This window comes from Dermacentor variabilis, chromosome 1, assembly GCF_050947875.1.
Source record: "Dermacentor variabilis isolate Ectoservices chromosome 1, ASM5094787v1, whole genome shotgun sequence".
NCBI lineage: Eukaryota > Metazoa > Arthropoda > Arachnida > Ixodida > Ixodidae > Dermacentor > Dermacentor variabilis.
The window spans coordinates 209,146,925-209,171,634 of record NC_134568.1 but is presented as its reverse complement, the minus strand read 5'-3'; the positions used below and the strand labels follow the sequence as shown (position 1 = coordinate 209,171,634).

At 44.9% G+C, this 24,710-nt stretch overlaps 1 protein-coding gene across 2 annotated transcripts; it reads left to right on the top strand.

The window, feature by feature from the left end:
* The first annotated feature begins 1,125 nt into the window (after positions 1-1,125).
* LOC142591806 (uncharacterized) lies at positions 1,126-23,288 on the top strand. 2 transcript variants are annotated; one of them, XM_075703957.1, is made up of 7 exons: positions 1,126-1,235; positions 1,891-2,102; positions 2,274-2,449; positions 4,550-4,704; positions 9,125-9,190; positions 12,839-12,963; positions 22,933-23,288. In XM_075703957.1, exons 2-6 carry the CDS (start codon positions 1,973-1,975, stop codon positions 12,927-12,929), a joined length of 618 nt encoding a protein of 205 aa, XP_075560072.1. In that variant the 5' UTR covers positions 1,126-1,235; positions 1,891-1,972; the 3' UTR covers positions 12,930-12,963; positions 22,933-23,288. The 2 variants fall into 2 exon arrangements, with proteins under 2 accessions (XP_075560072.1, XP_075560073.1); XM_075703958.1 differs by lacking the exon at positions 22,933-23,288 and adding an exon at positions 21,149-21,338.
* The last annotated feature ends 1,422 nt before the right edge of the window (positions 23,289-24,710 follow it).

The following is a 24,710-nucleotide window of genomic DNA, read 5'->3' as shown; positions in this document are numbered from 1 at the left end:
AAGATTTTCCAATGACCATTTTTGAGCAGCCTCTTTTCCGCAAGATGCTTCCATTTACGAAGCGCGGTTGGTCTAGCTGGTGTTGATTGATCGTTACCGTCAAACAGCGCGACAAATACGGAACGAACATAAAAGACGGTACAGCTCTTCCCGCCGTTCTTTCCGTTTATGTTCTATATAGCGATGCTCGCATTGTGCCAGTTATTTAGCAACTGGGGCTAACCTACCGCGTCCCATTCAGAGACTGGCGTAAAGAGGTGCGCGACGTAAACCCCTCCATCTCCTTTCTTCTTCTTTTTGAGTTCACTTTATTTCATCACCAAGAGAGAGAGAGAGAGAAGAAAGGTTACAAGAGTGACGCAGGGTAACGCAAACAAAATGGCATTTGAAGGCTTCACTAAGGCTTGCACTCCGTTTACACGCATCAACATGTACAAACGGCATATCACATTCAGTATATAGACCAGAATTTTGAGTCCTTCTATATGGCAGCTATATATTGCCGGGAACTGCGGGAACAGGTAGAAAGAAGTGGCGGTGATAGCGCTCAGCCTGTCCTTATTGCAGGCTTTCCGCCAGTGTTCGCTAGCCATCGGCTGTCACGTCATAAAATCCGCGGTCCATGCGGTCGTTATAATGTGTCCTTGATCTACACGCGGATGCGAACTAGATTTAAACAAAAATTTCTGCTCTTAAAGTGCGATGCAACCCGCGCCCCCTCGCCCCCATGAAAAAAAAATGAAGAAATAAAAATGAGACAACCATGCACCGTTTCAGCGTGCTATACGGAGTTCATGTGGGAGGGGGTATTGCAACAGACCGGCGCTTTCTCTGTTCTAGCTCCGCGCGTCCCTGGCGCGTCTGAGCGGCCGCGAGATCCTCCATTTCCCAGCGCAGCTGCCCAGGGTCCAGTCCGCGAGGCGGCGGCGTGTTGTCGTCGTGCTCATCGTCGGGTACGTGAGACGCCTGGCGCCACGCGTGCGCGAGAGGAGCGCCGGCCTCTGATCGGCGCACTCTTTCACGTGACCGTCGATACGACCAAACGAGCTCGCAGTGGCGACAGTCGGACGGCGACCAAGACGCAGCTGGAGGAAAAGAAGCAACCGAAAAAAAAAAAAAACAGAGTGAGTGCAGTGGCAGGACGGCACTGGTTGACAGCTGCGCCTTTGTCCCCGTCCTACTGTCGCCATCGTGGATCGCTGCCAACTTTCCGAGTTTACTGTATTAGGGAAGTCGTACGTATTGCAATTAGTTTTCTAGTTGGCAGTAAACAAATGTAGCCACTTTAGCTAGATGTAATCAGCTATATCTTGTTCTTTTTTATTAAGAAAAATTTTGTTCATAAGTTGGAAATGTAAACGGAGTGGAAAAGGTGTTACATTAGGCACGGGGGGGGGGGGGATGTACCGCGTGCAATGAAAGAACCGCACTGGTACTGATGTGAACCTTAATTTTTGTATTCGTCGGTGGAAAAAAAAATATTAGGAGTAAGAACAAGACTGTCTGCGGTGCCAAACAAAAGGTCTGTGGTGTGGTGTAGCACTGCACCACGAACCACGGGTTATGTTTTTTGTGTTCGCGGTGCCCAGCTGTGTTGTTGGGCGACATATCAGCGAGGCGACATATGAGCGTGCTGCCAATGTGGCGTCAATCGATGCAGCTTGTAGAGAAACACCTCGCAGGAAACGGAAATTCATTGCAATTGGTAGCTCTATAGCGAAGCATTCTACGACTATAGCCGAAGCCATCTTTCGCAACTTGACCATAGTACAGCTATCGCGAGATAGAAACTTGGAGCTTGCATAAATAGCGTCTACGTTACGCACAAATGATTTCCTGAAGCATCCTTCCCTGCCAGGAGCCTTGCAAGATAATCTGTACCGCGTGCAGACTGCTGACGGGCGCCGTGTCGCTGGCACAAGTGTACCTGGCTGCGAGTCTGGCCGGCAACTCGTACCTGCACCTGCTGCTCATGTCGTGCGCCGAGCTGTCGGCCTGTGTGGCGCCGCTCGCGTTGCTCGAGCGCGCCGGCTGCGGCCTGGTCGTCTTCTGCGGCTGCTTGGCCGGTGGAGCCGCCTGCCTCGCCCACTTGGCCCTGGCCGGTACGGGCCCTAGCCTCGTCGTCATTTCGACGTTGCTCTCTTATCCGATGGTACCATAACTAGAAGGCGGCTCGCATGTTTTGGTACTCCTACGATACCTTAACGAGTGCGCGCTGTAGGCGGCAATAACGATGGACTGCCCATGTGGAAGTACGACTTCAACGGGCGCAGGGCGTCCCTGCCTGAGCCTGTGCCTGCTGGCGGTGGCCAAGGCGTCGGTGGGCAGCTCGCTGGCGGTGCTACCGGCCTGGTTGCTCGAGGGCGCGCCCTGCCCCGGGCATCTCGCTCACCTGGCGCAAGCTGCCGAGCTGGCGGCCTTCCCCGTGGTGCCGCTCCTTTTCCCCGCGGTGAGGACTTCTTTTCTGGGGCTGAATACGCCACGTTTTTTGTCCGTGTTTGCCATTTCGTCATGGGCCGCGGCAGCCTTCGCTGATGATATGTCGAGCATCAAGATTGGCTAGCATCTGCTTTTACGAATAGTTGGTAAGGGGAAGGGAGCTATGTATCCAAGCCTAGAGTGACCATTTAAATATATTATTGTATCTCTCGTTTATAAACAGTTTGGGCGCACAAACTTTATTTGTCTATACTGGACATGGAGTCTGGGCTTGGGTTGTGCGCCCGGCCCCTATGTCTCCCGAGTTCGTCGAAGGGCGCCAGCTTGCCGAGTCAGGACCAAGAAGATTCAGGACATGTCGGTGGGATAAACCATCACGAACAGCGAGTAATGAGGCCGACAAGGAGGAGGTGCTCATTTTGTGTCCATTTTATGATGTGCAGAAAGCGGATCTTAAAAGAGCAGGACCAAGGATAAAGAATGCATGGCGAAAAGACTGGTCGCGCAAGTGGCCGAGAAACACACAGCCTTGCTAAAAAATACTAAGAACATAGACTTATGGCAGATAGGACAACTTTGCTCATTGAGCTGTGAAATTAACAGAATAGTTACTATTATACGTATTAATTTGTTAAGTATACGTAAAACTGAAAACTTTATTTTTTTCAGATTTATGGTGAAGTAACGTAATGACTAAGGTAACGTTCTGTAGCCAGACCACGTTAGCAAGAGTTCGCTATTGATGGTTAGCTGCGCAGCTGACCACCGCTAATTCAGCTGTATTATTAAATATATGTACAGGAGTACACTTGGTCTTGGTGAAGTAGTAACAAGGAACTCGGATCATGAGAAGAAAATGTCCAGGCGAATAAAAGTGGCGTGGAGCGTTTAAGGCGCGCATTCCCAATTCATGAACGAGATTAACGTTATCCTAGCAAAGAAAAGTATACGAGCAGGGCATTATGCCAGAACTAACGTATTAGGCGGAAATATGAGCCAGAAGAAATCTTGAGAAGGAACCTAAGGATGGGATACAAGAATACGGCAAGTATGGACTTGAGAGCAAACGGTTGTATCTGATCTACTAGTTGAGATTTAGGTTAAGAAGTGTAGTTAGACAGGTCAGGTAATGTCTAGAGCCGATAACCGGAGATCAATTGGAGTCGCACAATAGACGCTAAGATAAGGGAAACGCAGTCATGGACAGCATAGGGTAAGGTGGCATTGGGGAAATCTGGAAATTTGCATACATAAGACGGAGTCAACTGAAGCAGAACAGGGGCACTGGGGTAATAGGATTATGATGGTGTCTTGATATTTCGTGACGGCATTCGCTGGTCTTCGTAGTATTTATGTTTGTAGAGCTCTAACGGGTACGAGCACACGTTGCAGCTCCATTTTTCTCTGGCACTATCGCAGCCACTTGTTGAGACTAATGTGAGATATGCAGATTTCATAGAGTAGACGCTTTGTCTAGTCTGTCTTGTCAAGGAAGCCTTCAAGGACTCCACTTCGAGGCGTCATGCAAAGTAAGTAAACAAGGTCGAGTGGATGGCTTAAATAAAAATTTATGACCATTCAGTTATTTCGCGTCTATTGTTTCCCCGTAATTTTCGGCGCAATCTTGTTTCTTTCTTATCCCACTTCTCATGTGTATAGAAAAGGCAAATGAAACCAGATGCTTTCCAGGTCAGTCTCCCTACCCTCTTCTTTTCATATTATCTCTCTCTCCCTGAGATAAGTTTGTAGAAAATGAGAACCCTTCTGCCCAGAGCGCAACTTCTATAGTACCCGAATGTCACACGAACGACATTTTGCCCGCAAGAGATGGGGGAGAAGGGGTAGAAGAAGAGGCGCGGAGAAAAGAACAGGAAGGCGAAAAGAAAGGTAGATGTATATCCCAAGGATCTACATCTACGTAAAAGAGAGAAAGAAAAAGATCGCTTGGTCTTTTTCTATCTGCTTTCGCCGAGGGCGTGCCCTCGGCGAAAGCAGATAATTCAAAGCAGCGGTGAGTTCTTCTGTGGGCTGTGCCCTGCGAAATGACGCGAATGACGCAACGGTGGTCCCCGGCGCCGGATCAGGGGAAGTGCTTGTGTGCCTTGCGCAGGACAGCCCCGAGACGACACTCGCCGTGTTGAGCGCACTGCTGGCGTTCAGCTGCGCCCTCTCGCTGCTCGCTTGCGACACGAGGCGCGTCCGGGGATTCTGGTGCCTGTGGCGACCTGACGCGCCCTGGGGAGCCTGGTCTTGGGAGAAGAGCAGGTAGGAAGCTCGTCAGCCACGTGCGTCACACCCAGGCATCATAGACGGTGCTGAAAAGTAAAGCATTCGGTACAAGTTGAGAGTCTAACCAAATATAACGTCTAGTCTAGAAGATTCGCAAAGAAAACAAAAATGAAATAATGCTTAAAAAGGTGACTTTGGTCGCCGTTTCTGTCGCTCTTCTTTCTAGTACAGAGGGATTGATTCCGTACTGCTGAGAAATTAGTATTCTTGATCAGACGCTCTAGAAGTCTCGATATAATAAGACAAGTTGTTTATGTTTTTTCGTGCGCTGTTATGGTCGAGGGTTACCATGCCTTCTCAGTTCTATTTACGTCAAATGGGCCTTCCGTTCTCTTTCATGTTTGCATTTGTTGTAAACGCTCCATGATAAGGATTTCGTGTGCCTATAAGCAACACTAAAGTTGGGCACGACGTTTTTGTTATTACCCTACATAAATATGTGAATTTTGCTTGACGCCATGCTAACACCTTTAAGATTCTTTTTTTTTTCTTTTTCGTGGAATTTCTTGGCAGTACGCTGGTGTATTACGGCCAAGCACGCCACAGTGCGTGTAATAAAAATGCACTGAACGGTGTGCCGACGTCATAATTAGGTGTTCAGTTCGATATCGTTATTGTAGAACCTGCTTTGGCAGGGCAAGAGAAAAGAATAATGATGTTGCATCGACGGACACACTGGTCGCAAATATGGGACATCTTGCAGATGACCTATGTACTATTTAAGGCTATTCGTACTACCAAGGACCAGAAATGCTTGCGGAATCAACCTGAATTCCGTTTAGGAATGCTGTGTACGCTGATGAACGGAATTAAATAGCGAAACATTGTTTTTATGCAGATTACAAATATGAAAGTTTTCTTGGAAGTTTACGTATTCGCCTAAAAAGTTCTACATTGTCTTGGTTAACGAATCCAAGTACTTGGAGCACCAAATTACTGGGTGCCTGACACGAAGAAGCCCTATTAATAAGACTTGCGCCATGTACTTAAAATAACAATTCCGTTCCTTTCGCACAGGCTCAGAAAGAACGCCATTCGACATAGAGATTATCACCTATGGTGCAGTGCAAGACCCCGATTAGAATATGCGGCCGAAACTTAGGTCCCATACTTAAATAAAGATATTAGCGAGCTGGAAAAGAATGAAAAACAGTTCGATATATCTACAACACCCACGAAAGATATTTGTCACCGTCGGGGCTCCAGTGAACGATAACAACACTCTACTCATAGGATACCAAAGAAACGTTATTTAGAGGCCCAATATTCTGTATTGCCTGTGTTGTCTGATATGAATACTCACGTGCATTTAAAGTCACGATCAAAACGGAGTAGGCACACGTATGATCCCGTCCTTAGATCATATTTGGCTCACGCAAATACTTTCACGCACTCACACTTCCTTCCAACCATAAGTGGACGGAACGAATTTGTGCCGAAACACTTCGGTGCGAGCGGGTTCCGAGTGAAAACCCAGTTTTGCACGACGCCGATCGACTGCGAGTAAGTGTAAATGTGTTATCCTTTTTTGCATACTTTCACTTTTTAAGCGAACTGTTCTTTATTATTTCTTTCCTTTTTTTTGTTAGCCCCCTATCTCGCCTGTGCTATCATTACATTCAGTATTTGTCTTCTGTCGGTGTTTGGCACTGCACTACTAGAATTTGTCCTGTGTTATTTATGTCCCCATGCTTAGTCTTCGGGCTGCAGTTCTAACTAACTAACTAACTAACTAACTAACTAACTAACTAACTAACTAACTAACTAACTAACTAACTAACTAACTAACTAACTAACTAACTAACTAACTAACTAACTAACTAACTAACTAACTAACTAACTAACTAACTAACTAACTAACTAACTAACTAAACTGAACAAAAATTGCAGCGCTAGGTTCTGTGCTTTTGCTTGTTGCAAGGTGAACTTTTCGTACCCTTCAGTGCTGCTTTTGGGCAGCCATTTTGCAGCGATGCCTTTTTCGATTCTATTCCTTCTCGCACTTCGTCAGGGACCAGAGCGAGTGAGCCGTGAACGAGAGAGCCAGAACGAGAGAGCCGTCACCGGTGGGGGATAAGAGGGGCATATAATTGAACGGAAGGCATCGCTACGAAATCACGGCACTGCACGTCATAACTTTAGTGTTAGATGGCAGCTCGCTCTTTGTGGCGCCCCGTTAGCTCTTGTCACCGTGGCTCTGGCTATGTTGCCGAAAATTTCATTTCCACCCACCTTCCCGTTAAGATGGATGTAAAGGTGGCCGACAAGCTTGCGCAGTTGATCTTGCTTCATCTATTCAAGGTTAATGCTTCAACTTGCGCACTCCTAGCGACAGAGTTACGTGCAGTCGCCTCACGTACTTATACGGTGTCAATGCCGCATTACGTAACGTCCCTGCTTCGAAAAAGCGGCGTGTTCACATCGTGTAGGACCAAGCCCCAGTATCTGGTCAATTATGTTGCATGAAGCAGGACAAGAGGTCATTACATTCTGGCCTCATGATATGTGGGCAAGCGCTGTCACCACTCTGTGCGTCCTCCCAAATTCATCAGAAATACGCGGCACGGCCTTTCACGCTGTGCTGGTAGAGGTCACCGAGTAAGATGCCACTGGCGTGTGACAACACGGAGAGGAATTTGTGCGTTCAAAACCAGCTTTCTCTCGGGGCACTAGAATTCCTATAGCTGAGAGGCTGTGCGTTTTCTCGCGTTCCTCGCTGGAGAAACTAAGCTCTGGACAGTCAGTGTAAATGCAACAATCAGCATTTATCGAGGCGGCTCGCAGGCGGTGAATATATATATATATATATATATATATATATATATATATATATATATATATATATATATCGGAGTCAGGTATATTGGTTGATTTGGACATAAGGCCCGGTTGAAGCTTACCGGCTCATTGAAATGATCTTCATTGCAGTTGTCTGTAGCAATATATTTGATTTGAGCCTCTGGAAATGCAGCAGGCCAATTCTTCAATTCCACTTTTCGCTAAATCAGTTACAGTTTCTCCTTACGGGCGTAGTATTAGAGCTGGTCTTCTGCGATGAAGTTTGCGTCGTGATTCCACGCTAAACAAATAGCCGACTAAAAAGCTGTTTGGTATATGTGCCATATTCTATGAGAAAGAACGTTGAAGGGAATTGATTTATATTATTTGACAGCAATAGAAAAGCGGGATATGTGAAGGTACGGCCAAGTTTTGTGAAGGGCCAAACACAATGCGAACCAACGACGGCGCATGTGTCGCATAAATTTGTTCGAGAGAGACACGTATATCTTTTTTTTTTAAATGTTTTTCTAGAAGTCCCTGCGTCTAGATGGGAGATTTTTCAAATAAACGGCGTGTAGCAAAAAGTGAGGAACAAGAGAAAGTGCAGTGAACAAACAGACTTGTAGAACTAACTCTGCAGGAGTACAATGAACTATCCACAAAAATTATTTTTGGTTCGACAAGGCGGGGCAAAAGTGGCGCAGATTTTATGCGTGATAAGTTAGCAAGTCCAGATAATAGCGTCTCGTGTGTTTTTATAACAGAAGCTCGGCATCAGGGGCCGAGTCACTTGCGATCTCGTTGTAAAAAAGAGAGATAAAAAAAAAACGGAAAAGGAAAAGAGAGAACGAAGTTCCCGTTTAACTTGCTTCATGTGAATCTCGAGGTTATAAATTAGCGTCTTTACATCAAGGCGCCGGCATTCCATTGTGGCATGCTTTGAACGTTGTTTTCAAGTAGAAAAAGCAGGTCGATGGGTTATTTTTATCGGTTGCTCAAGGTTGCAGTACCTGAGGACCTATTAACAAGTTTCGCATTTAGTATAAGCATTATAAATCCGAACAATAAAAGAAGTCCTCAACAAATCAGCTATCCCGGCCACGGCGGCCGCATTTCGATGGGGGCGAAATGCGAAAATACCCGTGTATTTAGATTTAGGTGCACGTTAAGGAACCCCAGGTGGTTCATTTTTCCGGATTCCCTCACAACGGAGTGTCTCATAATCAGAAAGTTGTTTTGGCACGTAAAACCCCCTAAATAAATAAATTTAATTTTAACAAATCGGCGTGCTTTCACGCCCCTTTGCTGTAACCAGATGACTTGTCCGGGTAAAGTAGACCTAAGCATCCGGGCTCGTTTAGAGTGAAAAAGGATGCCCTTTCTTTGGATTATGAAATTGCGAGCCTTTCTTGTTTTCTTTCGTTATTTTTTTTTGGGGGGGGGGGGGGGAGGGGGTCCTTCTTTAACTTTTCGATCATTACGGCTCCCTGTTCCTTTCCATGTTGTGTTTGAAAGGAAACCTGAAAAACTACGAATATGAACTGTCTTGTTTCAAGTTGAAGAAGCTTTTTGAGAGCAGGTACCGTGAAATTTGACCTTTATCTATGCTTTTCAGAGACATGAAATGTCGGAGCATCGCCTGGGAGTTCAAGTACCCGCAGGTTCCGTCTCCGATTCCAAGGTATATGCCCTTACAGAAAAGGAGAAAGAGGCCCGAACCCTCCAAATGTGGCACTTTTGCGGATTTCCCAAACGTAGATTATAATGCTGCAGGGACAGTGAAAACCGAATTCATTTATTCGGATGTTTGTAGTCTTGACAACAGTGCAGTTGCATTAACTTTTTTTAAACCCAAAAGCGCCTGCTTCGTGTCACCAGCCGCAAGCAAGCTTCCCCGTTAAAAGAGCGCTACGTTGATGGCATGCCCCTAAACTCTCCTGTCTTCATCATATGTATTGTAGACAGCGCAAGAAACACATTCTCGCCTAGCTGAGCAGCCAACTTCAGTTTTTCCCATTCTCGATCGAGCCCTCTGCAGCTTTCCGGTGGCTTAACAGGAGCACATGTGAGCTCTCGCGCGAAGCCGGTCTTACATGGTGGCACTACGGAAGTCGGGGAGAGCGAGGGCGGATGGGGTGCGATTTGGAGTTCCGACGTTCTGCAGCTGGAAAGCGCCCTTACTTACTTGGCAGCGCGCAGTCGTGGAGATGCACTCATGAAGTGAGCAGAGCTCACGCCGAAACGCAGAGAGCGAACTCGCGTTTCTCTCGCAGGAGCGGTGCACGCGTGCTCTTTGTCGAAGTGTCGGCGTTTTAGACGCCCGGCTGAGACGGTTGCATTTTGGCGCGTTCGAAATGCGAGGAAAGCGCGGTGGTGACAGCGGCCGTTCAAGCGATTCTACCCGTGCTTACGCATGTGTTGTTAACTTATAGTGCAAGAAAAAAAGATATATATATATATATATATATATATATATATATATATATATATATATATATATATATATATATATATATATATATATATATATATATATTATGTTTGAGTTACTGTAACTCAGGTTGCTGTAGTAATGGGCTACTTCAATGCAAAAGTGCGGAAAAAGTAGGCTGGTGAACAAGCAATTGGAAACTACTGCGTCGATTCTAGGAACGCTAGAGGAGAGATGCTGCTAGAATTTGCGGAAAGGAATAAGCTGCGAATAATGAACACCTTCTTCAGGAAGCGTAGCAACAGAAAGTGGACCTGGAAACGCCCTAATGGTGAAACAAGAAATGAAATAGATTTCATACTTTCTGCCGATCACAGCACAGTGAAGGCTGTCGAAGTGTTAGGCGAAGTGCAGGGATCACAGGTTGGTACGGTCTACGATTCACCTCAATATGAAGGAAGAAAGAGTAAAATTGGTCAGGAAGAAACAGGACAACCTAGAAGCAGTAAGGGTAAAAGCAGACCAATTCGGGCTGCTACTTGCAAAACAAATATGCAGCCTTATAACAGAGAGATGAAGCTGACATAGAGGTACTGAATGAAACCGCAACTAGACTGGCTTCAGAGGCAGCAATTGAAGTGGGAGGTAAGGCACCAAGGCAACCAGTAGGCAAGCTCTCCCATGTAACGAAGGACCTAATAAAGAAACGACAAAGAATGAAAGTGCCCAACTCAAGAGATAAGATAGAATTCGCGGAACTGTGAAAACTGATCAACAAGGAGAAAATAAGGGATATTCGAAATTATAACGTGAGAAAGACTGAGGAGAGAGAGAGAAAGGCAAAGGAAAGACAGGGAGGTTAACCAGAGATTACCTCCGGTTGGCTAGCCTGTACTGGGGGAGGAGCAAGGGGATGCGATAGGTGAGAGAGAGAAGGATTAGAAAAAGAACTACACACACAAGACTACTACGCCACACTACTATACTACTACACAAGACTGAGGAAGCAGTAAAAAATGGACGCAGCCTGAAATCAGTGAGAAGGAAACTAGGCATCGGACAATCCGAGATGTATGCACTGAAAGATAGGCAGGGTAATATCATGAGCAATCTCGAAGGTATAGTAAAAGCAGCGGAAGAAGGAATAATTCTATACTGACCTGTACAGTACCCAAAGCAGCCACGTTAACTCCAATCGAAGTAGTAATGAACAGGTTACAGAGAGGCTCCTTCTATAACTAGCGATGAAGTTAGAAGGGCCTTGGAAGACATGAAACGGGGAAAAGCGGCAGGAGAAGATGGACTACCAGTCGAGTTAATCAAAAATGGTGGAGACATAATGCTTGAACAACTAGCAGCCCTTTATGCGAACTGTCTATCGACTTCAAGGGTGCCAGAGAACTCGAAGAATGCTGACATTATACTAATTCACAAAAAGGGAGACGTTAAAAAATTGAAAACATATAGGCCCATTAGCTTACTTCCAATATTATACAAAATATTCACCGAGATAATCTCCAATAGAATAAGGGCAACACTGGACTTTAGTCAACCTAGGAAATAGGCTGGCTTCAGGAAGAGATACTTTACAATGGATCGCACCCACGTCATTAATCAGGTAATCGACAATTCCGCAGAGTACAATAAGCCTCCCTATATGGCTTTCATAGATTACGCAAAAGCATTTGATTCAGTAGAGATACCAGTAGTCATAGAGGCATTACGCAGTCAAGGAGTACAGACCACTTACCTAAATACCTTGGAAAATATCTACAGAGATTCCACAGCTACCTTAATTCTCCACAAGAAAAGTAGGAAGATGCCTATAAAGAAAGGGGTCAAACAAGGAGGCACAATCTCCACAAGGCTATTCACTGCGTGCTTGGAAGAAGTATCAAAGCTATTAAGCTGGGAAGGTTTAGAAGTAAGGATCAACGGTGAATATCGGTTTGCAGATGACATTGTTCTATTCAGCAACACTGGGGACGAGTTACAACAAATTAATGAGGACCTTAACAGAGAGAGTATAAGAGCGGGGTTGAAGATTAATATCCAGAAGACAAAGATATTGATTAATAGCCTGGCAAGGGAACAATAGTTCAGGGTCGCCAGTCAGCTTCTAGAGTATGTGAAGGAGTACGTTTACCTAGGTCAATTACTCACAGGGGACCCTGATCATGAGAAGGAAATTTACAGAAGAATAAAAAGGGTTGGAGCGCACACGGCAGACATTGTCAGATCCGGAATGGAAGCTTACCATTATCATTAAAAAGAAAGGTGTACGATCAGTGCATTCCACCGGTGCTAACGTATGGGGCAGAAACTTGCAGACTGACAAAGAAGCTCGAAAACAAGTCAAGAACCACGCAAAGAGCGATGGAACGAAGAATGTTAGGCGTAACGTTAAGAGACAGGAAGAGAGCGGTGTGGATCAGAGAGCAAACGGGGATAGCCGATATTCTAATTAGCACTAAGAGAAAGAAAGGGAGCTGGGCAGGTCATGTAATGCGTAGGTTAGATAACCGTTGGACCACTAGAGCTACAAAATAGGTGCCAAGAGAAGGGGAGCGCAGTCGAGGACGGTAGAAGACCAGGTGGGGCGATGAAATTAGGAAATTTGCGGGCTCCGGTAAATTTCCTAATTTCATCGGCGCAGGACAGCGGTAATTTGGCGCAGTACATGGGTAATTAGAGATCGCAGGGAGAGGCCTTCGTGCTGCAGTGGACATAAAATAGGCTGATGATATATGTGTAATCACATACTGCGATTTAGGACGTGATGGGCCCAACGCTAACAAACGATCTTTAGTTTGTATGGTGGATGAAAGAAGATGACTGTAGGCAGCAAACAGTGCATCTGCTTGTTATTCTTACTTTTTGACATGTCTTTTCTTGCAGCTTAGTGAAAAGACAAGAAGAAAGGAAGCACGAAGGTCGCTGCAGTGGTCGCCTACGCTTGGCTGAGGTCGTCAGGGTGACTGTCGTTTGAGGATTAAAATGTCAACATACTTCGCGTCCTACAGGTCGGTATTGTTCGTATAGATATAGGTTTGTTGCGCGCTTATAGTAAAAATATTTTGACGCTAAAGCATTTATTTCTTTTGAATCCCGAACATTTCCGCTCACGCATATAGTGTTCGCTTCGTTAATTAGCATGTCCATTTATATTATTTGTTTCGGTAGCATCAATTTTCCTGCATAAATCAGATTCACAGATTACGTGGATGCGACGTTGGTGCAGCCTACGCCATTTATATTTCTACATTATCGTATCAAAATTAGAAACATCGGAAAGTTCTTTATCTTCCTGTTTTTCTTCTCGAGACGAGTCATATTGCTGATAAGCTCACATGCGATCTTACCAAAGATTTAGTCCCATATATATAAGGGTACCACGCTCCATGCTGTCGGGATCAGGCACACGTATTCTGTTGCATGCTCCTTTTAATTGTTTTTTTCTTTTGTAGATATTGAGGAGCTGATATGCCAGTGAACCACCATTCTGATTTCGCAATGTATATTTTTTCCCTGACTTCTTCCCTTATATGAGGACGATGAAAAAGAAATGCTCTACTGTGCAATTTATTTCGATGCAGTTAAACAAGGCTCACGTTTCGGCTATTGGTTGGACATCAAACTATCAGCGCGAAGGTAGAACTTCTGTCCAAGTTCTACCTTCACGCTCTTAGTTTAATCGATGCAGTTATCTTTATTGCTAGCTTGCCGGCCACTACAGTTTAGGTACTTTTGTACTACTTCGTCGTGGTTCTAGTATTTTCTTTGCATAGCGTCTTTTAATTTGTTGCTATGCTTTCCTCTTATTCTACATGCACCTTCACGTCTACGACCTTATAACATGCATTGCCGAGCTAACAAAAATAAATAAGAAAATAAATAAAGAGAGACAGGGAAAATGTGAGCTCCTCTCAAGGTTCGTGCTTCGTGGTGCAAATCTAGCAGGGCGAATAACGCACACGAAAAGCTGGGAGCACTCGTTTGACTATTGTACGTTACAGTAATTTTATGGAGAGGGTACGTGCAGGCCAGCACCAGGGCTACACGAAAAGCTGTCAAACTTAAAAGCGTTTTCTGATGGAAGAATCTGAATTTTTTTTCAACAATATTATATTCATAAAGACAGGAAGGTTGAATAGTTGGTAAAAGCTTCACGTTTTGGCTTCGGCGCAAGAAAACCACAGATACATTTCTTACATTGCTTCGCATTGCAAGAACCGCGGCTGCGCACTTCTGTTAGGTAACCACGCCATCCTTGCAAAGTACGACGGCCAAACGATGTGGGATGTTAATGAGATTCTTTACGTAAGCCTCTCTACATTTTCCAATCATTAAAATACTTCTTCTTCTTCTTCTTTACGTAAGCAATAAGATAAATGCATTAGTCGGCCTCCCATAGCACTAAGCACTTGAAAGAGATGTGCACATCTGATATCTTGAATGGATAGATTTTGCGATGGCAAATGAGTTTGGTGCTTTCACGCTCTCTCTCTCTGTCTCTCTCTTGTATTTACCTCATGTGTGGGCTTAAAATACATCTGTTTGTAACGGCTAAACTTTATTCGTGAGTTGGCACCTTTGTTGGTCTTTGACTTCGTAGTTTCCGAGCTTTTCTTGTGGCAAAGCAGCATTGTTTCAACAAAACCTGCAGTAGCACAAAAAAGAAGAAAAAGAACGAAAAAAAGTAAAGAAACTCATCTTTTTTTATTAGAAAATGGCACAACAGTGCATAAGTCAGGCCCTTCCACACTGTTTTGTATGTTGCAGCTCACTTGCGAACAAACGACGATTTCATCTTTTGCCATGTTGGAGACGCCGATGACGTCGCGAATCGCAGCGTCCTCCACAGAGGGCACTATGGGATCAGTCATTGCAGCGTGAGGTAATGCCGCCTATGCGTACTGAAGCACACCAGGGGCGGCTTGCACGAACATTTAATAACGAAAATAATAATGAATTTAAGAACGCGTTCTTGCGCGGACCAGGCGCTGTCTATATGGAGCATTTAAGAACGCGTTCTTAATCAATTGTTATTTTCGTTATTAAATGTTCGTGCAAGCCGCACCAGGTCAATGCAGGTAGTATGTAGACTTTGCCCTACATGCTTATTCGAGGGAGCGAGGCCGACTTAAGCGCCGAAAACCAGTCTTGTACTCGTTTTTAAAACTAATTGATTCATTTATACACAGTTCTATATCTGGGCACCGAGGGACGACGTAGTGTAGGACTCCGGGGTAATCTTCATAACCATGTGGTTTAGAGTGTGCTAAAGTATATGCAAACTGGCGTATTGGCATTCCGCCTGCGTGAAGTGATGTCAGCGTGGTCGGGCGTCGAACCTGCGATGTCGGGATTTGCAGCGGAACGCCACGGGCTCTGAGTTTCCGCGGCGGGTTCTGGCGGCAAATCGACAAGGTATACGCTTCGTGACGTTCATAAGCGCCCGAACGTGATGAGCGAATTTTGGTCGACGGATTTCCGCGAGTGGATACGTGTAATCTTCTCATTTCTTAGAAATGCCGCCTTCAAGGACGCGCGGTAGGACATTCGGGTTAAACCTACTATATTGCGCAAGGGGTCGTCGTAGATTTATACGCGAGCCACGGTTGCTCACTGTTGTTTACGCAAAGATCCTGCGGTAAACTCCTCTCGGGCAAGACGACTGAAGCTTTCTGCGCCTGATACAGGGTTGCCCGCTGGGACCTCATGCTGGCCCGGCGCCTTTCAACGAAGGCTGCGTGCGTGCACCAACCGCGTTGTCGCAACTTCATTTCGATTTCCGACCGCACATCCATGCACAATTCGGGATGCTTCAGGCTGTTTCTGCGTACATAGCAAAATGTGGGGCACAGTGCGATACGTATCGCTCTCTCTTCTGAATGCAAGGGTCGTCTCGAAGCGCGCACGTGGGCTCGTTTGCGCGTATCCTAAAGCCACGCCATAGGCGCTGGTTCGCTCTAGTGTGAGGCCACAAAACTCAAGAGCCTGTCCAAACCGCGAGAATTTATCGACGAAGAAAGCGCAGCTGCATGCCAAAATTCTTCCCTCTCACTCTCTCGTCGTACTTCACCGTCCGTTTAAAAAAAAAAACAAGAACAAAAAGAAAATTCGAGATTCTGTTGGCGCACAGAACCAGAAAGAAAACGGTAACAACGAATAAAGGCTCACAGAATGAAGCACAGTGTGCATGGGTTCGAAACACAGATTTTTCAATTCGTCCGATGCACGAAAGCGTTTGGATTGAGGTGTTGCAGATTGAGAGCCTGTTACTTCAGAACCTACCAGCTGTACTTATTGGTATGTCTCAATGATTTGGAAGCTGCGCGACATTTCATTTCAGCTTGCATTTTGTTAGGCAGTGCCGACAAAACCTACAGTACAACTTTCTTTTTTTCTTCGTTTCTTTATTTCTCCTTTCTTCATTTTTTTTTGAATTTTCGTACTATGTGCAGACTTCCAGTTCACTCTTTATATATACAGGCAAGCGGCACTTTTATATATGCACCAACCATCTGTCTAACTCTTTGTACATGGGATGTTATTGATGGCCACAGTGACCATTGATTTTTTGTCTACTTGTAGCTAATTGAAAAGAAAAGGGGGAACGATCAAAGTAGGCAGCTACATTGATCCACAACTGATTCATTTTAAACATGTCTTTGAAACTAAGACAGGGCTGCCGTAGTTGAGGGCTCTGGGGTTAACTTCAGCCGCCCATAGGTCTCTCTTATGCGCACCAAATGTCCGTAAACCGGCACATTTCATTGCACTCTGCATCAGAAGAATGTGTCCACCGCGTCTGGGCACGTAAAACGCGAAGATGTGCTCAGCAGGAGAAGAACGCCGCACAGCCACTGTTCCATCGCCGACGTGTGTGGGCTGTTTTAATCACATGCGGATTGATCCTGGTGTCGCTAGTAGCCCAACAAACCATCGACCGCCTACCCCGCATTGTTCATCTGATTATTTGTCATCAATTTCTCGAAACTGAATCTTCCCCGAGCTGTAATGAAAACGACTGAAAGTGAAAGAAAACAAACAATTAGAGCAATCATCTGCGTGACCAACAACGCACAGTACTGGGAGATCGGCGATTGCAGGCTTTGGATGCGTGCGGGGTTGTTCAACCGCGGTACCGCGACGTTCTTGGACAACAAATGAAACGAGTAATTGCCGGGACCATTAGGGAATTGGGACGACCATTTAGAAGCATGCCCTTCCCGCATCAATGGATTGACTGATAAAACAAATAACGCACTGCACGCGATAAAAATCTACACGCAATGCCTGCACAGCTGTACATATAGCTTCACGTAATTGAATGTAAAGACATTAATGGTCTCCTCATAGAAAACATTCGTTCTGGGCTTTGCTCTGCGCATCGTTTTATTGAGAATGCTAACGTTAGTTAACGACAAAGAGAAAACCTTATTTCAGGCGACTGGCCGCTCCCCCCCCCCCTTTTTTTTTTCCCGAGCGTTCTCCTGACACTTGTTTCGACGTCAGTTGCTTCTTTTATCTTTTTCTTTCTCTTTGGAATTAAAACTGCTGACGTGGCAGCCCAGTGGAAATTCGCTTGCGCGAGCGCAGCCTTTCTGCTCACTTGCGAAGTGGAAGCAGCAGCTTAAGCCGCTACATTGTTCCAATTATTTATGCTTTTCTTAATCAAACAGGGCAGTATGAACTATACGTTTTACGGATCGATACCTTGCGTTGCTCGAGTATGCGCGCGCTCTTCATTTTCAACTTGAAGAGCTAGCACGGTCAATTATTTTTTTTTGTCAATTGTTGATTACATTATTAGCTCTTGACGAGGTTTAAAACGATTGCTGTTTATTCACTGCCCGTGTTAGTACGCACGTACCCGCGGGAAACGCCGTTTATTGCTATTGTTTGTTTTGAAAACATATATACATTTAACAGGAAAGGGAAAGCGAGCAGGCTGGCAACTGCCACCGGAAGGGGCACAACGCCTGCCTAAAGCTGTTGCAAGCGAAAACTGATGAAACACACACCGATGCATCGTGTTTAGAAGCTGCATAAAGCGTTTTTTTTTTTGTTGAACGTGTCTTCTAGCTGATATACAATAGCTTTACTGACCGTCTTGAAGATTTCTTGACATTTAAGGCACCAAGTGCCAATGCTTCGAAAGACCCGTTTTCTTCTGGGAAAGCGCTATTGTCGAAACATTGTCACCGTGATGAGGCTTCTACTTCGCGTCTGGTCACATTTTATACGCGCCCACATGAGCCGTTCCGAACGGGGAGAATGCATTGAGAGCATTGGATGCATTGAATGCATAAAATGAAATACTATTACGAGAAAAAGAAATAATTAAATTTCTCATAAATGACTAACTAACGATAACTTTGAGCGAGGAACCTAGAGACAGACATTTGGACACGCGGCGGCAGACATTCGGACTCGTTAGTTTACATTTGACTGGAGCCTACGGCCCAGCGACGGGAAGGTAAAAAGAAAGGTTGGCCTTCAAGGCATGCGGCATTCGACACTTGTGCAATTGATAACACAAGCGATTTGTCGTGAACGTGATCTTCAAGTTATGGCACACCAGAACTCGCTCCATTGTGTTTTGCAACATACATTAATTTGCCATTTGCATTAAAAATGCCGAGAACAAAGTGCAGTCATTCCTAACGTTTTGTGCCCCTCAGCAGTGTTTTGATGTGAGAGCACTCCTTGCCTACCTCCGTCCCCCTTTGGCCTCTTGATATGTCTGGCTCCGAAACGGTGCCCACAGGAAAAGAAAGAATTTAAGAAAGTTTAATCCCGTGCGAAGAAACTAACTGAAACTTGGTAAGCGAATAACTGTCTTCGGTTCCATGCTAACAATATTCTTAATTGCATGGAAGTAACGTAATATAGAGCGTACATTATTTAGATTATATTTAGACACATAGGCGAACAAAAAACGTACACTAATCTAACGGTCTCATAAAACAGCAAAAAGTGGGCAAACAAACACAACTGTTCAGAAGTATAAGACATTCAGGAACGGGATCAAAGGTTTCGACCACGCTATGCACCTGAGCAGCCCCTTCTCGGAAGACAGACCTTCTCGTGTCTGTCGATCATGCGGCTCCTCCGTAATTAATTAAGTCCCAATAACATAAAAAAAAACTATATGGTGGAATATTGATGGTATTTTTGAATGGATAGTGTCGGATAGCGTAAAATGAAGTAGGAAAAGTGTTTTTGATGGTTCGTTGTAAAATATCCCCAAAACAAAACGCGTGAGAACCAAAAACACAACAGTTCTATAGTCTCAGGTTGGTTGCAAAGTCTACAAGCTGCATTTGAAAAGGACGCACGGAATACGTGTAACAGCAAGACTCCCGAATAGGTAAGACGCAGATGGTATCAGTGTGGCCTCGAAATGATGACCGCGTAAAAAAAAAAAGGAAATTTAGACGCGTGCGAGGAATCGAGCCAGGTCAGAAGTATGGTAGGCGAGTAATTATCCTCAGCGCCACGTTAACAGTTGACAAGGCGTGCAGAATTGCACATTGTGCGGAATTGTAAATGTGCGTGCGTGCGCGCTCGCGTGTGTGTGTCTATGTGTGTGTGACCTCGCACAACTGAGGCAATCATTGTAGGCGAATTCTCGCGAAATTTTTAACCTACCTAAGGCACTGAAGAATACGAGTGTCATGCTTAATAGGCCGCTGTGCTCCTGTCAAGCTTGTGGCATAATGATTGCGATCACTTTATTAGAATTCAAGCTAAATATTCACTTTCTTTGGTACGCGCACTGCTGGGATACTTAGTTCATACTGTACAATATGTTTCGAACGCACTTGACCTGTCTTATTTGATGTGGTGTTGTTATAGTTTTTGCGAAACAAAATGTGAATTATGAACCTTCTAGTCTTGATCAAAATGCGCTATATGCTTGCCTAGCAGATAACATTGGGAGCTTCAAGATAGAGTTGGATGAGTCTTTATACTTAGTGACCGCGAGATATAAACGTGATTTTCGCAGGCTATATGTAGAATCTCATCCTGCGAAACATTACGAGAAATTCCGTCCACCATCATCTTAATGTCCTCGCCCTTGTTCGCTCATGTTTTCCTGTGGATAGCCTCACATACCGGCGCAGTAGGCAATGGGGCTACTGGCGGCCCTGCCATCGGGACCTTATTGAGTCGAGGCCAACACTGACGCTCACAGAGGGTGAAAGAGAAATAGAGTAAGACTAGAAACTAACGACAGCTGGAAATGTTAGCAAAACACATGTTGGCATGCTACACCAGAGGATTACGGTGAAATATGAAAAAAGAAAAAAAAGTACAATCAATGTGGAAAATATAACGAATAATATAAAGTAAAACTGAAAACGTACTGCAAACAGCTAATTTGTGAAAAAAAAAGCGCTATTAGCATGAAAGGAAGCCGGCGAACGGAATAAACGTTACAGTTATTATTAGCCGAGGGTCCCGTTGCAGTCTTTGACTTTGGGACCCTCGTCTGTGTATTGTATTTTACCAATTCATTGTATTTAAAGAATAATAAACTGAAACTGAAACTGAAGGGCAATATTATGTAAGTATTCGTTTCATTTTTAATTGTTTTTGCTCTTCGTCAATGGTTCGCACGGATTCCTACCCCCGCTATCGCCGAGATCGGCCACTCAGCGGAATGCATGAGAAGAAATGAATAGAATCGAACGAAAAGACTCCTTACATAATACGGCCCGAGGACTTGATTAACGCCTATGTGACGCAGAGGGGTTAAAAGCGCCTTCCTCGCACGTAAAACAGAAGCAGCGCTCCCAAAAGGTCTGAGAGCATCATTCAGTTTAAGGCGTACATCGCGACGGAGGTTTAGAAAAGTCAGTCTTGGAAGTTGTGAAACGCTTCAAGTACAAATTATGTGATCCAAGTCCTGGCGAACGGCGCGCGTGTGGCAGACTGTATTAGTGCGCTACTGAATGTTAAAAAGCACGCACGATCGTGCCCATCTGTGCCACGCGGCATGCGATGTGTCACAATTGGGACTAACGTCGCGAAGAGTCGCGTGTGCTGCCGTTTACTCTGCACCGATCGATGGGAGCTCCCCGGAACAGCAGACTCAAGAGCATCTGATTTGAGGAGTATGGGCTCGCAGACGCCGCTATGAGCCGCTACAGCAGCTAGATTGGCTGCTGTAACTGTAGATTGGCTTTCGTGCAGCCGGCGATGACACGGCAGGCGGGAAACAACTGCGGCGCAACGCGGGGGTTCAGCCTACGGGACGTGCCTTCCTCGTGCTGCGTGCGTCATGAATTTGCAGTATGAAGAGCCTCCCGTGAGTCTTAAGATCGCTTACATACTAGCCGGAGGTTCCAAGACGTAGGCAAAATCTTCACGCATCGCAGCCAACTCTGCAGTAGTTGCTGGCGTCTTGAAGGAAATCCTTACTAAGATTTATGGTCTTGATAGAATGCAGATGCCACTAGCAGATGACCCAGAGCTGACCTAACCGTTAGTATAGATGTGGCGACAGCCAATTGCAGTTTGAGAGAGAGAGAGAGAGAGAGAGAGAGAGTTTTATTTATTAAAGTGGTAAAATGGTCAAGTTTTCAGAGGACATCAGTCCAGGGCCTCGCTGGTGAATTTCGTCAAAGCCAACTCAATGAAGTCCGCCAGGTACCCTTGATCATCCGGTGTAGTGGCTTGAGTTAACCCCCATCATTCGGATGCATAGTGGGATGCGAGTTTGGAAGAAGGGTGCGGGCGATAGGCAACAGCCCCAGAGTATGGGTGGTGTGTTAGTGTACTTTCCGCAGTATGTGCACTGTTTTTGGGGTAACCGGCAAGCCCCCATATCTGGTGGAGTTCAGCCAATGTTGATAAATTGTTTGCGCTTGACGAATTATTGAACACCGTCTTCCGCTTAAGTTAGCGCTGGTCTTGGGAAATATGATTACATCATTTTGATTAGTCGGTAAGAGGAGTCACATCAGTTGAATGTTGTATGGTTGCCTGATTTGAAATGCACTCAAAATCAAACTATGCAAGAGCGCATGCAACAGCCCTCATTTCTCTCTCTTGATGCAAGGCGCCGTCGCTGTGACCTCCTTGGCAAATAATTTTAGAAGCGGCATCTAATGAGGCGGTAAATTTCTGGTAGTGAAATGAATCGGGTACCTTACCTTATCGCTTACCTTACGAGATGCTCTTGCTGGCGGATCACAGATATGTCTGCTGTCTGCCATACTGTTCATATTCTAGGTAGTATCAATGATATGAAGCCAAAGAAAGCACAGGGGAAAGTTTATCGTAAATTTGCCCCCTCGTTAATTAATTATGAAGTTTAATAAAGAAAGGTTAGTTCTGGTATACCGACATAAACACACCAGAAAATGGATGGGAAAACGGTGCTGGCGATAGCTTAAATGATAAGTGCATTGCACGCGTAATGCGAAGACCTGGCTTCGTATCCCACCTGCGGCCAGTTGTCTTTTCATCAACTTTCATTTCCATTTACTTATAATCTCTGTAATTAAACTAAGAACTACAAATAATGTCTCCTGTGCTGGCCGGCGTGTCGTTGTTTGTTGGCTTCTTATGATTTGACTGTATATGGGATTTTAAAAGTTAAGCTTTATGGTATTCTTAATATTAAGCACTGGGAGGCACGCGAAGACCACCTGTGCACATAAGTTATATGGCCAGAGGGACACAAAGTGATATGATAATTATCGCTGTCAGCAGCTCAATTAAATAGTTGTTTCTCTGTTCGTAACAATTTCTTTTTTTAGTTAATTAAGCATTTATAATTCTAATTATACGAAGGACATTTATTTGAAAATTGCGTTTTAGGATATATTTAAAAAAGGTGGTCGAAGGGCTCCATAAAACAGCTTGCACATGCTTGCATCTTTCTCTTGGTTAGAAATTTTGGTAGCCTGTCAGGAATGTAACGCCTGCAAGGAACTTTCGGAAAAAGTGATATGTGCGTGGTTTGTTTACAGGAACGTCCGCACTGCCATCTTTATCGTCCACTTCAAGACAAGACGACACAAAGAAAAACCAAAAGAGAAACTTTTGTCTGTGCCGTCTTTATATCTTGTGTTCATTCATTTGTGTCCCCTAAATTTACCACGTACTTACGAATCAGATTTCGCACTGTGCGGCGAAGTACGCCTCGTGCCAATGATGCAGCACGAAACTGAACAATTATGGGCTCCTCTTTATTTACGGTGTGCCTTTACGTAACTAAATATCGTATTTGGGAGCTGCATGGCAACATTTCAGAAACATCGTTCTTTTTCCATAGGAAAAATGAATAAATGGAAAAATAAATAAATGAAAAACATGTCATGCCAGCGTCACTGTAAATGGTTACTGCAGTCTGCTTGATGTTGTGTACCACGCACACATGGCGTTGACCACGATATTTTTCCAAGCTTACCCCGGAATTTGTTGAACTCATAGTAGGAATAGCTTGAGATTTCTACCCGAGTGATCACGATTGTGCCGTACAAGTGATAGAGAAATTATAGATCTGGCCACTTGTGTCAAATTAAGCAGCCGTGCGCTAATACTCACTTTTTGAATCAAGTTTAATAGGAATATTCCAAGAAAACGAACTGGTTCCGAATCAGAAACAGGCCGTTTTCTATTTATATGAAACGCACAAAAGATTGGATGATGCAAGAGGGTAAAAAAATGACTTGATTATCAGTTATAATTTGTATTTGTGTAGTGCCGAAAATGGCCTGGTGTCCAACACATGGAAACCCCATGAACTATTCGAAGTGTGCTGCTCCAGCCTCTACAGCTGACATTCACCGCACGTGTTTTTGGATCTGCCTAGGAACGAGGGTTACTCGAGAGAGGCTTCTAAGAGCTGAGAAGATACGAACGGATCAAACAGACACTTATAGGCGTTGACTCTAGTGCGATAAGTTGATAAGTTCGCGAAGCCACAACTGCAGTTTCTACATGAGAGGTCTTCCGCGCATTTATTTATACACACACCTATGCCGCAAGGCAACCTGCGCAAAAAAAAACAAACACACTATTTGCGGTCTAAAGTAGGCGCGTGCTTTACTTGGTTACCACCAATTATCGCTCAGAAAATTGCGTTTCACATAGCTACGTGCTAGTTCCTTAATCAGTTCTCGGTGCTGTAGCGATCCCTCCGGCAGCTTAAATCACCCGCAACAGTGGCTGACGGAGCAGTAATACAATGCTAGCCGAGTTGGCTTTGTAACGGGCACTTGAAGCAGCCAGTAAAAATCCGCCTCTTTTATTTTTTTTTTCCACGTAGGTCTCGAATAATCGTCGTTCTCCTGTGTTTTCGCCCATACGCTAATAGTAGAAAATAGAGAATATGAAGATCACTCGACAGGCGTATGTCTGGGCATTCATGACTTGAAAAACTTTGCTGCGCACTACGAAGACCAAGAAGACGTGCGGAGAAGAATGCTCGAGGTGAGCCGGGAATGTCTTTCAACGATCGCTTGCGTGAAGTACGAAAGCAATCTGCGTCACGGTGAAGATGGTCATCTGGCCAGTCGCTGCAAGATGTGTGAGTGCCGACCTCCATTGGAAAAAGAAAAAGAAAAGATAAGGAAGCATAGCTGTACGTCATCCCATGAAGTTTTATAAGCTTCAATTGGGATAAAACAATTGCGTGACGATTGTGCCCATCTGACATGACCTCCATCTCCATCCGACATGACGAAGAAAGACTGAAAGCTGCTGATATTACTCGGTATTAGCGAGTCAACTGTGCGCATGCGTT